Source organism: Antechinus flavipes, chromosome 3, assembly GCF_016432865.1.
Source record: "Antechinus flavipes isolate AdamAnt ecotype Samford, QLD, Australia chromosome 3, AdamAnt_v2, whole genome shotgun sequence".
Lineage (NCBI taxonomy): Eukaryota > Metazoa > Chordata > Mammalia > Dasyuromorphia > Dasyuridae > Antechinus > Antechinus flavipes.
This window is the reverse complement of record NC_067400.1, coordinates 330,063,985-330,076,294: the sequence shown is the minus strand read 5'-3', so window position 1 is coordinate 330,076,294 and position 12,310 is coordinate 330,063,985. Positions and strand designations below refer to the sequence as shown.

Genomic DNA, 12,310 nt, shown 5'->3' with positions numbered 1-12,310 from the left:
AATATCATCTCATTTGATCCTCATAACAACCCTGCAAAGGGTTTTTTATCTCCAGTTTACATTTGGGAAAACTAAAGCAAAGAAAGTTTAAATGACTTACTCAGGAGCTTATATGTGTCTGAAACTGGATTTGAACTCAGATCTTCTTGATTCCAGATTCAGCTCCCTATCCACTATACTTTCAATTGTCTTAAGATGAAAAAAAAAAAATAAAACCAAGGTCCAAAAAATTTTATGGCTATGAAGCTAGGAAGTGTAAATTTGGGAAATGAACTTTCTAAGTCTTAAGTTCTTTTTAAAAATTTTTATTGATGACTTTTGTTTTGGATATCAGTCATTTTTAGATATTATTCTCTTTTTCAAATGAGTTTCTTTGATGTAAGAAAGAAAGTGTTCAGTGAGACCAACAGATACAGTGACTACAGTATTTGCACATATACAGTACTCCTTGTATATATACCCTCCTATCTCTACCTAAAGGAGGGAGACACATTTCATTATCTGGTCTCTTGAGACAACATTAAGCCTTATAATCATTTTTGTATTTAACTATATGATTATATTATATGATATTAGCTTTATCTTTTCACTTAGCTTAATTTAGTCATTGTGTGTATTGTTCTCAAGATTCTGGTCATGTTTTTAATATGCTTTTCACTATCTCTCCCTTCTGGCCTTTGTTTTAAGTCTTTTAATATGATATTTGCTTTAACTTTCATTTTAATAAGTCAATGATTTAGCTGCATCCAAACAGTTGATTTTTAAATATTTATTGCTGTAATTGATTTACACCCTTTTGGTTAAATATAGCTAATCTCATTTAAAAAAAATTATTATAATGTTCTATGCTCACCCCATCCAATAATTTCCAGTTCTCTTGAAGAAAATATTTGAGATGAACAGGTATTTATTTATAAGCAATCTAAAAAATTTTCACCTTTTTCATTTCTTGATACTGAAATACATTTTCCAACAAATTTTTATTGTCCTACTTTGAAGCCACATTTAAATTCAAGTCATTTGGCATCAGAATGTCATTGACATAATTTAGAAGATTCTGTAAAGTTTTTCATCAAAATTCTTTACGTCTCAATCCTTTGCAATGTATGCTGGCATATAAGCAAAAAATTGCCTTCTTCACTGTTTTCTAATACTCATTATGTGCATTGCAAAATGATATTACCAAGTATCTCATTAAATTTTTTTTAAATCTCTGAATAAAAAAATGAAATAATTTCTGTCAATTTATTTATTTACTTCTCAGAGCAGAGAACCCATGAGCTACCCTTGAAATTATTGCTAACTTCTTCATGTCTTTTTGTTTATTGAGAATAAAAATTTGAATAGGAATATGATAAAATTCCTTCAGTAGCATGTTGATTCATTGGTTATTGGACAACGATCTCTTGTCAAGAATATTAGCAATTAAATTCAAGTTTATAGTCTAAATAGATTGTATGATCTAAGTATTGTTTGCCCTCTTTCTTGCCATATTGCCAATATAATTGTAGAAGCAGAATGGGGATATGAAGGGCCAAGGGACATTTGTATTGTCTATGGCTTGTCATTACACACAGACACACACAAGTTCATTGCCAGTGGCAAATCTGCCAATGAGTCTGTTATTAGCTGGGAAGCTGGACAGAGCCACTTTAATGCCAAATGAGGCACCAGAATAATACTTTGGCAAAGAACTTATCTATTTTTTAAAATGCAAATATCCAGAAGGAGTGGGTAATATGTTAGCATTGTTTATTTAGTCATTAAATTTATTAATTGAATTATCCCATTATGATGCAAACTTGCCTGGAAATGGAATACAGATAAGGCCTTAATCTCTAAATATTTTAGCATGAATTAATATATTCATTTACTGAATAAGTATTTATAATACTTAATAAAAATTAACATTTTTATAGCGCTTAAAGATCTACAAGGCATTTAACATATTATTTCATGCATACTTCATAATCACCCAGTGAAATAAGTACTATTATTATTTATATTTTACAGATGAGCAAACTGAGGCTACGAGAGATTAAGTGATTTTTCCAGGTTCACACAACTAGTTAAGTATCTGAGGCAAGATTTGAACTTGGGACTTTTTGATTCCAACTTCATATCTCCATTCATTGATACTTCCATGTGCTAGGCATTATGCTCAGTGTCTTTCTTACTTAGCAACTGACTGAAGGCATATTTCTTTAGATGGAGAACCACCACAAATAAGTTTTGGTTGATAAATCCTTTTTCATTGGTGCAGTGGGAAACACAAAGCATGATTTGTAAGGTATTGAGAATATATTCTTAGTTACCACCAATATGAAATTGATTTAACAGTAATATTGTTATGGGTTTATTGAATAAATAATTTTCATTCATGTTGCTGTTCTTATAGGAAAATTGACTTATGTATGTGTGGTTCTTTATAAGTGATCTTTATTAAGGTAGTCGGGACAAATATCACTGTATTCATCAGACAGATGAATAAATAGGACTCAGAATAATAAAGAGAATTACTTAAAATTATGTCTAGGAAGTGGTCAAATCAGAATGAAAACTCAGTTCTTCTGACTAATGTTTTATTTCTCACTCTTGCCTTTCCTGCTCTACTTCTGAGAGAACAATTACTCAGAGGATAGGAAAAAAAATTATAAAAATCATTTAGTCTGCTTCTTATTTTCATTATTTTAAATTTTTGCAGATTAAAAGGATGTCTCTCAGAAAGGAGGAAGGTAAGTTTTTATTTTTTAAATGAATTGGACCAATTGTGGTCTTTCATATATGGTCTTTCCCAACTCCATCTTCCAACCACACTCTTAAGAAATCTAATAAAAGTAATAACATTTTTAATACCTAGTAATAATATCTAACACATAGTCTTTGGTTGTTCCAAATGATTCTTTTTCATGTCCTTTGGTCATATGCCCTAAAAAGTATGAAATCGAAAAAAAAAACATTTAAATCTAGGACAATAGAATTCTATAAAGCGATTTTAATTTCCGTGGGCATGTTTTATAACTGAAATCCATGTCCCTATAACTATATGCCGTGCATCTAATTTTTATTTGGCTGAAATTTAGAGTTGAGAAGGACCCTTCATAATAAGATATGGATTAGAAGGGGACTTTGCTCAAATATAAGATGGGAAACAATTTTATTATATAGACATGACTGATGTCAGTTATTTCAACATGTATTTAATTTTGTGTGCAAGGAAATATATCCAACACACATAATCCAAATATGGAAGATGCATGTGTATATGTATACTTATGTATATGTGTAAACATATAACTTGATCTCATCTTGGGCTTTGTGTTAATTCTTTAGATAAGTTTCTCCATCTATTCTTGGTTGGATGAATGAATGAATGAAACATTTACTAAGTACTTCCTGTATGAAAAACACGGCACTAAACACTGGGGATAGAGCTTAGAGATAATACAAATAGGAAAGTCAATTCTTGCTCTGAAGGAGCTCACGTTCTAATGTCAGAGACAACACATGAGGAAGGTTTCAACTGTAAGTCAGATGGAAATGTCCTATGGTCTTAAGGGGACAGCAGCAAAGTATATATTAATTCTTCTTCCTTAATGTCAATTCCACTGATAAAATGACAGTAGTTTCTGATATTAAAGCATTTAACAGCACCAAAGACTTCATTGACAATAACCTCCTTTTTTGGGGGGGGGAGTTTCCCACAAGAATAGTTAACAGATTGAATTTCTAAAGGGATGGCTTCCATATGATGGTTGAAAAGACTAGATGCTCCTTATGGAGGATGGTTTTCTTCACTGGTCCTATCTCCCTTCCTGTGGTGATACCCCTGAGAATGAGGAGGTATTATTATCCCCATTTTTACAGATGAATAAATTCACAGAAGTCAAATGACTAGCCCAGAGCCACACAGATAGATTCAAGTTTTTTTAAATGCCAAATTCAGCACTCTGTCCACTGAGACATCTAGCTGCCTTTTTAGGACCTTAAAAGTCAGGGAGTTTACTTTCCTCATTTTATAAATGAAGAAACTTAGATGAAGAGAATTCAGTGATTATCTTAGAATCAGACAACTAATATTGGAGACAGTATATGAAAGAAGGTCTTTCTTACTGGTCTACTACCAGCAGTTCTCAAAGTGTGGTCTGGGAACCCCTGGTTATCTTTGAAGACAAAACTAACAGACTTTAATTTCTAAAATTATATATTGAGATGAATATAAAAAGAGGTCTTTCAAAAGGGTCTCTCAGATTGTCAGCATATAAAAGGATCCTGAGATAAAAAGTATGAGAACCACTGCATCATATGCCATACTACCCTTCTGCTGCCATATTATTTTACCCTTGTTGGAAGTAAGTTTCTTAACATCAGATGTTTTAATTTTTGTCTTTATATCCCCTCATACAATGTACGGGAAATTCTTAATGCTTGTTAAATTGAATTGGATTGCTTGAGAGCTGAACTATGAACAAAGACTAAAAGTCTTTAAAAAACTAAAGTAAGATGATGCTTTTGGCTTTTATAGTCTTCAATTCCTTTGTGTTAAAGAGAGTTAATAAGTACAAACTCATATATTTAGGTTTTTTGTTTGTTTTTGTTTAACAAAGCACTTGACATACTATTTTAAATCCTGCGATTTATATGGATCAAATATTTTCCCTATTTTATTGATGTGGAAATAGATGCTATGGTATCATACATACCTGTAAACCCTGCTTCTTGAGAAACTGAAACTGCAGGATTATGTGACTTGAGAGTTCTGAGCTACAATAGAGCTAAAGCCACCCCAAGTCTGATACTAATAAGATGAATCCTTTAAAGCTGGGTAGTGCCAGGTTGCTTAAGATGGAGCAAGTCAGCTTTCTGCCCAGATAAGCAGTGCTACACTTCCAAACCTCTTCCAAGAAAAGAACAAAAATGGGAACAAAGGCTCAGCATAGAGCTAAATGACTTCCTAAGACAGTAAATGAGAGGGCTGAGAGTCAACCTTAGTTTTTCTACCTGTCGGAATGCTTTTCCCATTAGACCACTGCCTCTTGGAGAAGGAATGTGGGATGGAGACAACGTGGGATGGAACCCTCAACAATTTCTTTTTTGTTGTTTTGACAGTGATCCATCAAGTGACAAAGGCAGAAGACACAGAAGAGGATTCTACGCAAGAAGGTGGAAAAGTTATTTTCTTACTTGTTTTTGTCTTTTCATGTGTGTTATAGTTAGAGATGCTTATAAAAGAAGACAAGGTTCCAGAAGCATTTTTGTAGGTGGAATCGGGAATCCTATAGTTTAACTTTCCCAATTGGATAATTGTATTCTAGGATAAGGGCCTCTTTTTTTTTTTAAAGTAGAGAATTATAATTTTAGTCATTCCAATGTCTGTCTCCATATAAACTATCTCTATAACTAAGTAATATATCTAAAATAATGAAATAAAGACTGGATTGTAATTTCATTGATATCTTTCATATGGGTAGCTAAAGCTATCAACATGGAATCCATAAAATTTAAGTTTGAGACAATGGCATCAGTGAATAGACTCCCCAAAGTGAGTCTAATTATTGGGTAGAGGCTTTTGTCTCCGGTAATTTTTGCTGGATATGATCCCTGCTGAGCTCTCAATGTATGCTTTAGAAGACTAGCCAGACGTCAGAGGCTTGTGTTAGGGTTATCAGTACAGGGCAGTCTATAGAGTTAGGGTGAAGTTTGAAAGGCATTATAAATAGGTTGTCTGATCTCAGTGATTTGATTGTATTGCAGAGTTGGAGGACTCCTTAGATAGAAAGCAGAAAGTGCTGGAAGCACTGAGAAGGAACCCTAATTTACTGAAGCAGTTTCGGCCAATTCTAGAGGAAACCCTCGAAGAAAAACTGGAAAGCATGGGACTCAAAAGGGCAAGTTTCTATAAATGAAGGAGTAACTATATGCTTTTACTTGCTGAGATGTTCTGAGATATAAAATGTTCTTAAACTAACAAATTATATATGATAATATAATTAACAAATTTGTTAGTTGTTCTTCCACTGCTTAACTTTATTTGGGAAAAACATACATACACCCACAAATAATATATATGGTAAAGACCATAAGGTAAAAGGCAAGCAAAGAAAAACAATTAGACTCTTAATGAATTACGTTTTGTTTCACACATTTACTATTCAAAATAATTGCTTTAAAGCAGTTGAATGGTGAAGTCTCCAGACTTCTTGTTTTATTAGTGGGATATCTGCTTCTGAAATCAGGAGTGAGAGCAGAATAAAGACAATGGAAAAACAATATTTAGTGTTTATGTAGTGCTTTAAGTTTTGTAAATCATTTTACAAATATTATCTCATTTTATCCTATAAGAACCTGGAAAGTAGAGGCTATTATTATTATTATTATTATTATTCAGAGACAAGGTAGACAGAAGACACTTGTTCATGTCCCATAGTTTGTAAATGTTTGAAGCTCTATATGAATTAAGGATTTCCTGATTACAGCTCCATTACTTTGTTATACCACCAAGGTGCCTCTTTTGGATTTGGTTTCAAATCTTATTTTAGACACTCATTGTGTGAAAATGGGCAAGCTACTTAATATTTCTAAGTCTCAGTTTCCTCAGCTTTAAATGAAGATGTTCTCTGTACCAGATCTGTGAAGTGGAGTTAAGTGAAATAAACTATGTAAAGTGCTTTATAAACCTTAAAATGATATATAAATATGAGCTATTATTATTTATTTTTATTTTATCTTATTTTATTTTTTGCTGAGGCAACTGGGGTTAAGTGATTTGCCCAGGGTCACACAGCTAGGAAGTGTTAAATGTCGAGGTCAGATTTGAACTCAGGTCTTCCTGACTTCAAGGCTGATGCTCTATGCACTGCACCACCTAGTTGCCCCTATTATTTTCTTCATTATTCCTGGTAGCCAGGAAAAATATTTAGAAATAAGACTAAAGAGAAAGACATCTCTCTCTTCTTATATTTAAATAAATATTTTATTTTTTTCCAATTACAGTTTTAACATTCATTTAAAGAAAATTTGACTTCCATAGTCTCTCCCTTCATCCCTCTCCTCCCTCTTCCCTTAGATGATAAACAATTTTATGTAGATTATACATATTCAGTCATGCAAAACATATTTCCACATTAGTCATTTTGCAGAACACAGATTTTAAAAAACTTTGAAAAATAAAGTGAAAAAAAGTCTACTTTGATCTGCATTCAGGCTCCATCAGTTCTTTCTCTGGAGGCAAAAAAGCATTTTTCTTCTTGAATCCTTTGGAGTTCTGACACAGATTCTTACTGTTAACTGTATCTATCATCTATTTTTGTCTATTTTAGGGTACAAAGGGAATTTCCGATCAGACTTACAAAAATCTGGACTCAATATTAAAAACCCACCGAGAACAGAAAGCCAAAAGATTTTCAGAACTCTTGAAACTAAGGGACAAGCTTATCAAGGAGGTGGCTCGAAAAATCATTGAAAGGCAGCAGAATGAAAGTACACTGTTACAGCCTGCTAAGGTGGCTGTAGGTGAGTAGGTAGAGGAATCGTCTCTGGGAAACTGTGCATGAAACTTGGGGAATTCTAGTTATTAATAAATCAATATTCACAGGACTTGGGGTTATGCTATAAATAGTTTAGAATTTTAAAATCCTTAAAGACCATCAGATCCAAATCCTTCCTTTTACAGATGAGACAGCTAAAGTTGAGATAGATTAAGCAAATTGGCTAAGATAATAATTTGTTTCTTCACCTCAGTGTGAGAATTGTAGATTTTTATATCTGTGTAAACCTAGACTTAGAAAACTCTTATGGAGGTTAAAGGTAAGATCTAGAAAAGGAAATAACCCACTCACTGGGCATCTAGATGGTATCATAGTACATAGATACTGGGTGTGGAGTCAGAGAGACCTGAGTTCAAATTCATCTCAGACACACTTATTAGCTGTGTGACTTTCTGCAAATCATCTAACCCTGGTTTGCTTCAATTTCCTCATCTGTAAAATGGAGATAATAATGCACCTACTTAGGAAGGTTGTTGTGAGGATGAAATAATAATTGTAAAGAACTTGGCACTGTGCCTGGCACAAAGCAGGTAATTATTTTTACTACTGTTATTATGATTAAGTTGGATTTCAAACTCAGGTCTTCCGATTCCCCAAATAAATATTCATTCTATTTCATGATCTTGCATTTTTCTGCTGTCCCATATTACCTTTGTCTCTAGGTCCTAAATAGAAACTGTCAGAAAAGACTCCCTTGCTATTTCTTAACTACAATGTGAATATTTAAGGCTTAATCTGGGAAACTTTCCCCAACCTTTGTAAGATTCCTTCAGTCTAAGAGCTTTTTGGGTGGTCACTGCATACAAATTAGCTCCAGCAAATGAGCTGTAGGCCTAAAAGAAATGTGGCTATTGGAAAAGGCAAATAGGATTACAAATGGATAATAAGACTCAGATCTCATATAGAGCTCAATACTTATAATATTTCCTGGTACTTCTATTGGACAAACATATTAAGAATTAAGAAATCATTTTTGTTTACTAATGGATTTAGATTGTTAACCATTTCCCAATCAATGAATACTCACTCTGTTTCTAGTTCCTTAATAATATAAAAGTATATATATGCTTTGTATATAGTTATATGATGGAGTTTTCTTTCTGTCTTGGATCTTGGGTCTGAAAGTGAATTTAATTAAATTGCACTCCTACTTATAAATAAATTGAATCTTAAGTCCTTTCAGATGGATATGTTCTTATACTGTTGTTTAAAAAGCTCAAGAATAGTTTTCATTTTCTTCACTAATATTTTCAGTGTGTAACTTTTGGGATATTCTTTATATCTGATTTGACTTTCCTATTTCAATTCCTCCCCAAATGGAAGATATCTATCGATGGATAGAATTTGGGGCTATGTTATAAATAGTTTAGAATTTTAAAATCCTTAAAGACCATCATAAAGGCAATAAATGACGGTCACCATTTTCCAGACTTCTAAATGAAGGCCACTATTTTTTCTTTTAATTGCTGATCCCTTTCTCTTCCTCCTCTCCTTCAACCTCAGTCCAGTCAGGATGGTAGGAGGGACCTTTTATTTACTCTGTTTTGTGCTTAATTCAGCTAAGACCTTGTGGAGTTTGAGTAACTTTGTGTTGTATTTCATCAATAGAAATCAGGTAGCTCTAATCTGTTTGATTTAAAGCATCTTCCAGTATCTATTTGTATTTTAAAGTTGTTTTCAAATAGACCCCAAAGATTTCTCCCTGGTCATCACAAAAGCTTGTTTCAGCATTCCTCTGAATGCTGCTGGTCTAAATCCTTTCCACCTAACAATGCCCTGTTCAAAATTTTTAGGCTGACACCCCTTTTATTTTCTACCATTACCCTAACACATATGATTTTCCTTTTTCTGAGTTCCTATAGCATTTGAAAAAATCAGTACAGTTCTTGTATAATCAAGCCTTGATAATAGTACCTGCAACAGGGTTCAATAAATGGTCGATGAATTGAATAATATCCCATGTTGTTTTATTTGATTTCTTGTTAATGAGCCTTGCTTCTTATGCCCCTCATGATCAGGGGCATATGTTATTCTTGTCTTGTGCCAACTTCAGCAATTAGTATAGTGCTAGGTACATATTAAGGAAAGAAAAAGAATAAGCATTTACATATTCTTTGATACTATACCTTCTTGTCACCATGCTAGTATTTTTCTTATTTTCCTATTATTGCAAGTTCATCTATTTTCAATCTTTCTTAGAAAGTGCCTACTTCAGGGTAAATATGCTTTTTTGTAATCAAACATTTGATTTGATTAATTTTATGTCAGCAAGAACAGAATGAGTGAATTTACAATGAAGATGTTCAGTGTTTCTCCATCATAAAAATCTCTGCAGATAATATTTAAATCTTCAATTAGAAGTAACTGTTAAGACCTCTTGTGGAGAGGCTTTCTTGCACTATGGACCCAAGCAATTCCGTCAAGAATATAGGCTTGAATGATGAAGTCCTGGGATTGTAATTTAGGCCACAGCTAGAGTGACTTGGCTGTAAAAATAAGCGATGCTGTTTCCTGTTTACTTTTTGTTGTATTCTCTGGGATTTCTCCAAAACATGTGGCCCTTTGCCCGGATAAATACTGCCATCCAGAGACTTAACTGGGAATTTCTTGTCAAATTTTCTAAAATAGTTTGAAAACTGAACCAGTGAGGTTGTATAATTAGTGCTAAGTCCACGACTTAAGATGCAAGTCTCCTGATCAAGGTCCACCGGTATTTCTATTATCTCAAAATCTTTCTTATCAAGAAAATCAGCCTTCTACCAGTAAAAACATGGAAAAGAAGCTATGTTCTTGAGGCTTAAGCAAAGGGAATGAGATGCTAGTGTTTAACAATCTCTTGAACAAAAGTATGTTTTCTGTCCTTTTTTCCCCTTAGTTTTCTCTTTTTTGTGTTCTAATACCTTGAAGATCAATGAATATATGCTTCATCTACCAGTGGAGAATGTATTTTTAAAAATAAATTAAAATTAATTCAGTTAAACAAATCTGTATTGAGTTCCTATTATGCATGAAGGGATTTGTTTGTTTAGGATGGAATAATATTATTTTAGAGCTAGGAGAAAATTTGGAGATCATCCAAATATAGCCTCTCACTTTATAGATGAGAAAATGAGAATCAAAAAGGTAAAATGATTTACTCAGAAACATTAGTTAGTTATTGATCCAGAATTATATCCCTGCTTTTCTGACTTCCAATGCAATGCTCAATATACTCAGGAGTTTTTGAATATAATATTGACTAAGATTTGGCTGGGTCTAAGATTTCTCTCCACTTTTTTCAATTTTTTCATTCCCAATATTCCCGCCAAGATTTTTGCTTTCATCTAAGAACACATGATGGGGTTGCCATCTGTGCTTGGTATGAATATGTATTTATTCAGTCCTCTTCATTTCCTAGTCAAAAGTCAGAGGAGCTCATCGTCCACAAGAGAAGCTCAGCAGAAGTCCAGAACGCTGCGAGTTGAATCACAGTCTCAACGAACAGTATCACCTAAGCCAACAACAGCTCAGGGCAAAGTCAGCCATGTCCCTGCCACACCACAGATACCAGTCCCAACTCCACGGAGCAAAATTCATCATCCTACCGGTCCTCCTGCTTCCCCTAGACCTGGACTGAGGTGAGGCTCAAGCTCATAGCTATTACCAGTGTTCTCTCTGTGATAACCATATGCATGGCTAAACCCAAGCTTAAACCTATTCCTTTTTTCGCTTCCAAATTTTTTCTTCTAGAACTTAAATATACCTCTAGAAGCAGGAGTGTACTAGTAAATGTTTTACAACAAGCTAGGGTATGGGTAGTAGTGATTAATGCACAGGACACTCATTTAAGTTTTATCTGCATTATCAAAGTTTTTTTCATCACTTTTTGAAATCTACACAATCCACAAAATAAATCAAGTTCTGGTTTGTAGTCAAGATGTATAGGAACCAATACATTTCCATTTGAGGAACCACTTTTAAATGTCTCTAACATATCCTTGCCTAGAGGTATTTTGATAATTACTAGTTGTTAACATATGATGTAAAGTAGGATCTCAGCTCATTTTTGAAAAATATAAAATGGTGACTTTGGATGATGTATAATTTTTTAAAATACATGTTACATTAAATTTAATAGTAATAAAACTTACCTGTTTATCTATATTCTCTCTGAACTTTCTTCTGCATGGGTATACAGTCTAGGTTATGTCTGGATTAGCTTTAAAATAAAATGGTCCCTCTAATGATTTCCTACTTTAGAGCAGTACCAAGCACATTCATAGTACATGGGATACCTGGGAGTGGAGAGAGTAATAATTATACAAGGACAATTGCTTCTCTTTACTACTGACTTACCTTCCCAACTGCTGCTGTCCCTGGGGAGTAAGCAGTGAGAGTAGGATTCAGGATACAGGTGAAGCCATTCTTTGGCAAAAGTCTTTGGAAAAAGAGCGTTTCAGCTTGGGAAGTGTGGAGTAAAAATGACTGTATTCTTTTAGCCTCCCTTGATTTTTTTTTTTAATTTTTGCTTGTTTGTTTTCAGACTGAAACTACCATTTTATTGGGTTAGGAAACTACCAAGAAGGAACCTCCCTTTTAGATGCAGATGGCTCCTCTATTTATTGTCTTAGAGTTGTCTGGGGCCACTGACAGATTAAATCAACCAACTAATCAGTTAATAAGAAAACATTTTCTAGTTATTAGATTATGCTATTATATGTCAAGCTCTGTGCTAGGCCTGAGGATTACAAAGATAAATATAAAAATATCCAATTCTTCAAGTG

General features: G+C 33.5%; 1 protein-coding gene across 1 annotated transcript in view; it reads left to right on the top strand.

Moving 5' to 3' along the window:
* DZIP1L (DAZ interacting zinc finger protein 1 like) overlaps window positions 1–12,310 on the top strand; it is a 60,206-nt gene that overhangs the window by 41,340 nt on the left and 6,556 nt on the right. The window contains exons 9-13 of the mRNA XM_051985609.1: window positions 2,705–2,735; window positions 5,110–5,163; window positions 5,755–5,888; window positions 7,320–7,512; window positions 10,945–11,164. Coding sequence (XP_051841569.1) covers window positions 2,705–2,735; window positions 5,110–5,163; window positions 5,755–5,888; window positions 7,320–7,512; window positions 10,945–11,164 — 632 coding nt within the window. The remainder of the gene's footprint in view (window positions 1–2,704; window positions 2,736–5,109; window positions 5,164–5,754; window positions 5,889–7,319; window positions 7,513–10,944; window positions 11,165–12,310) is intronic.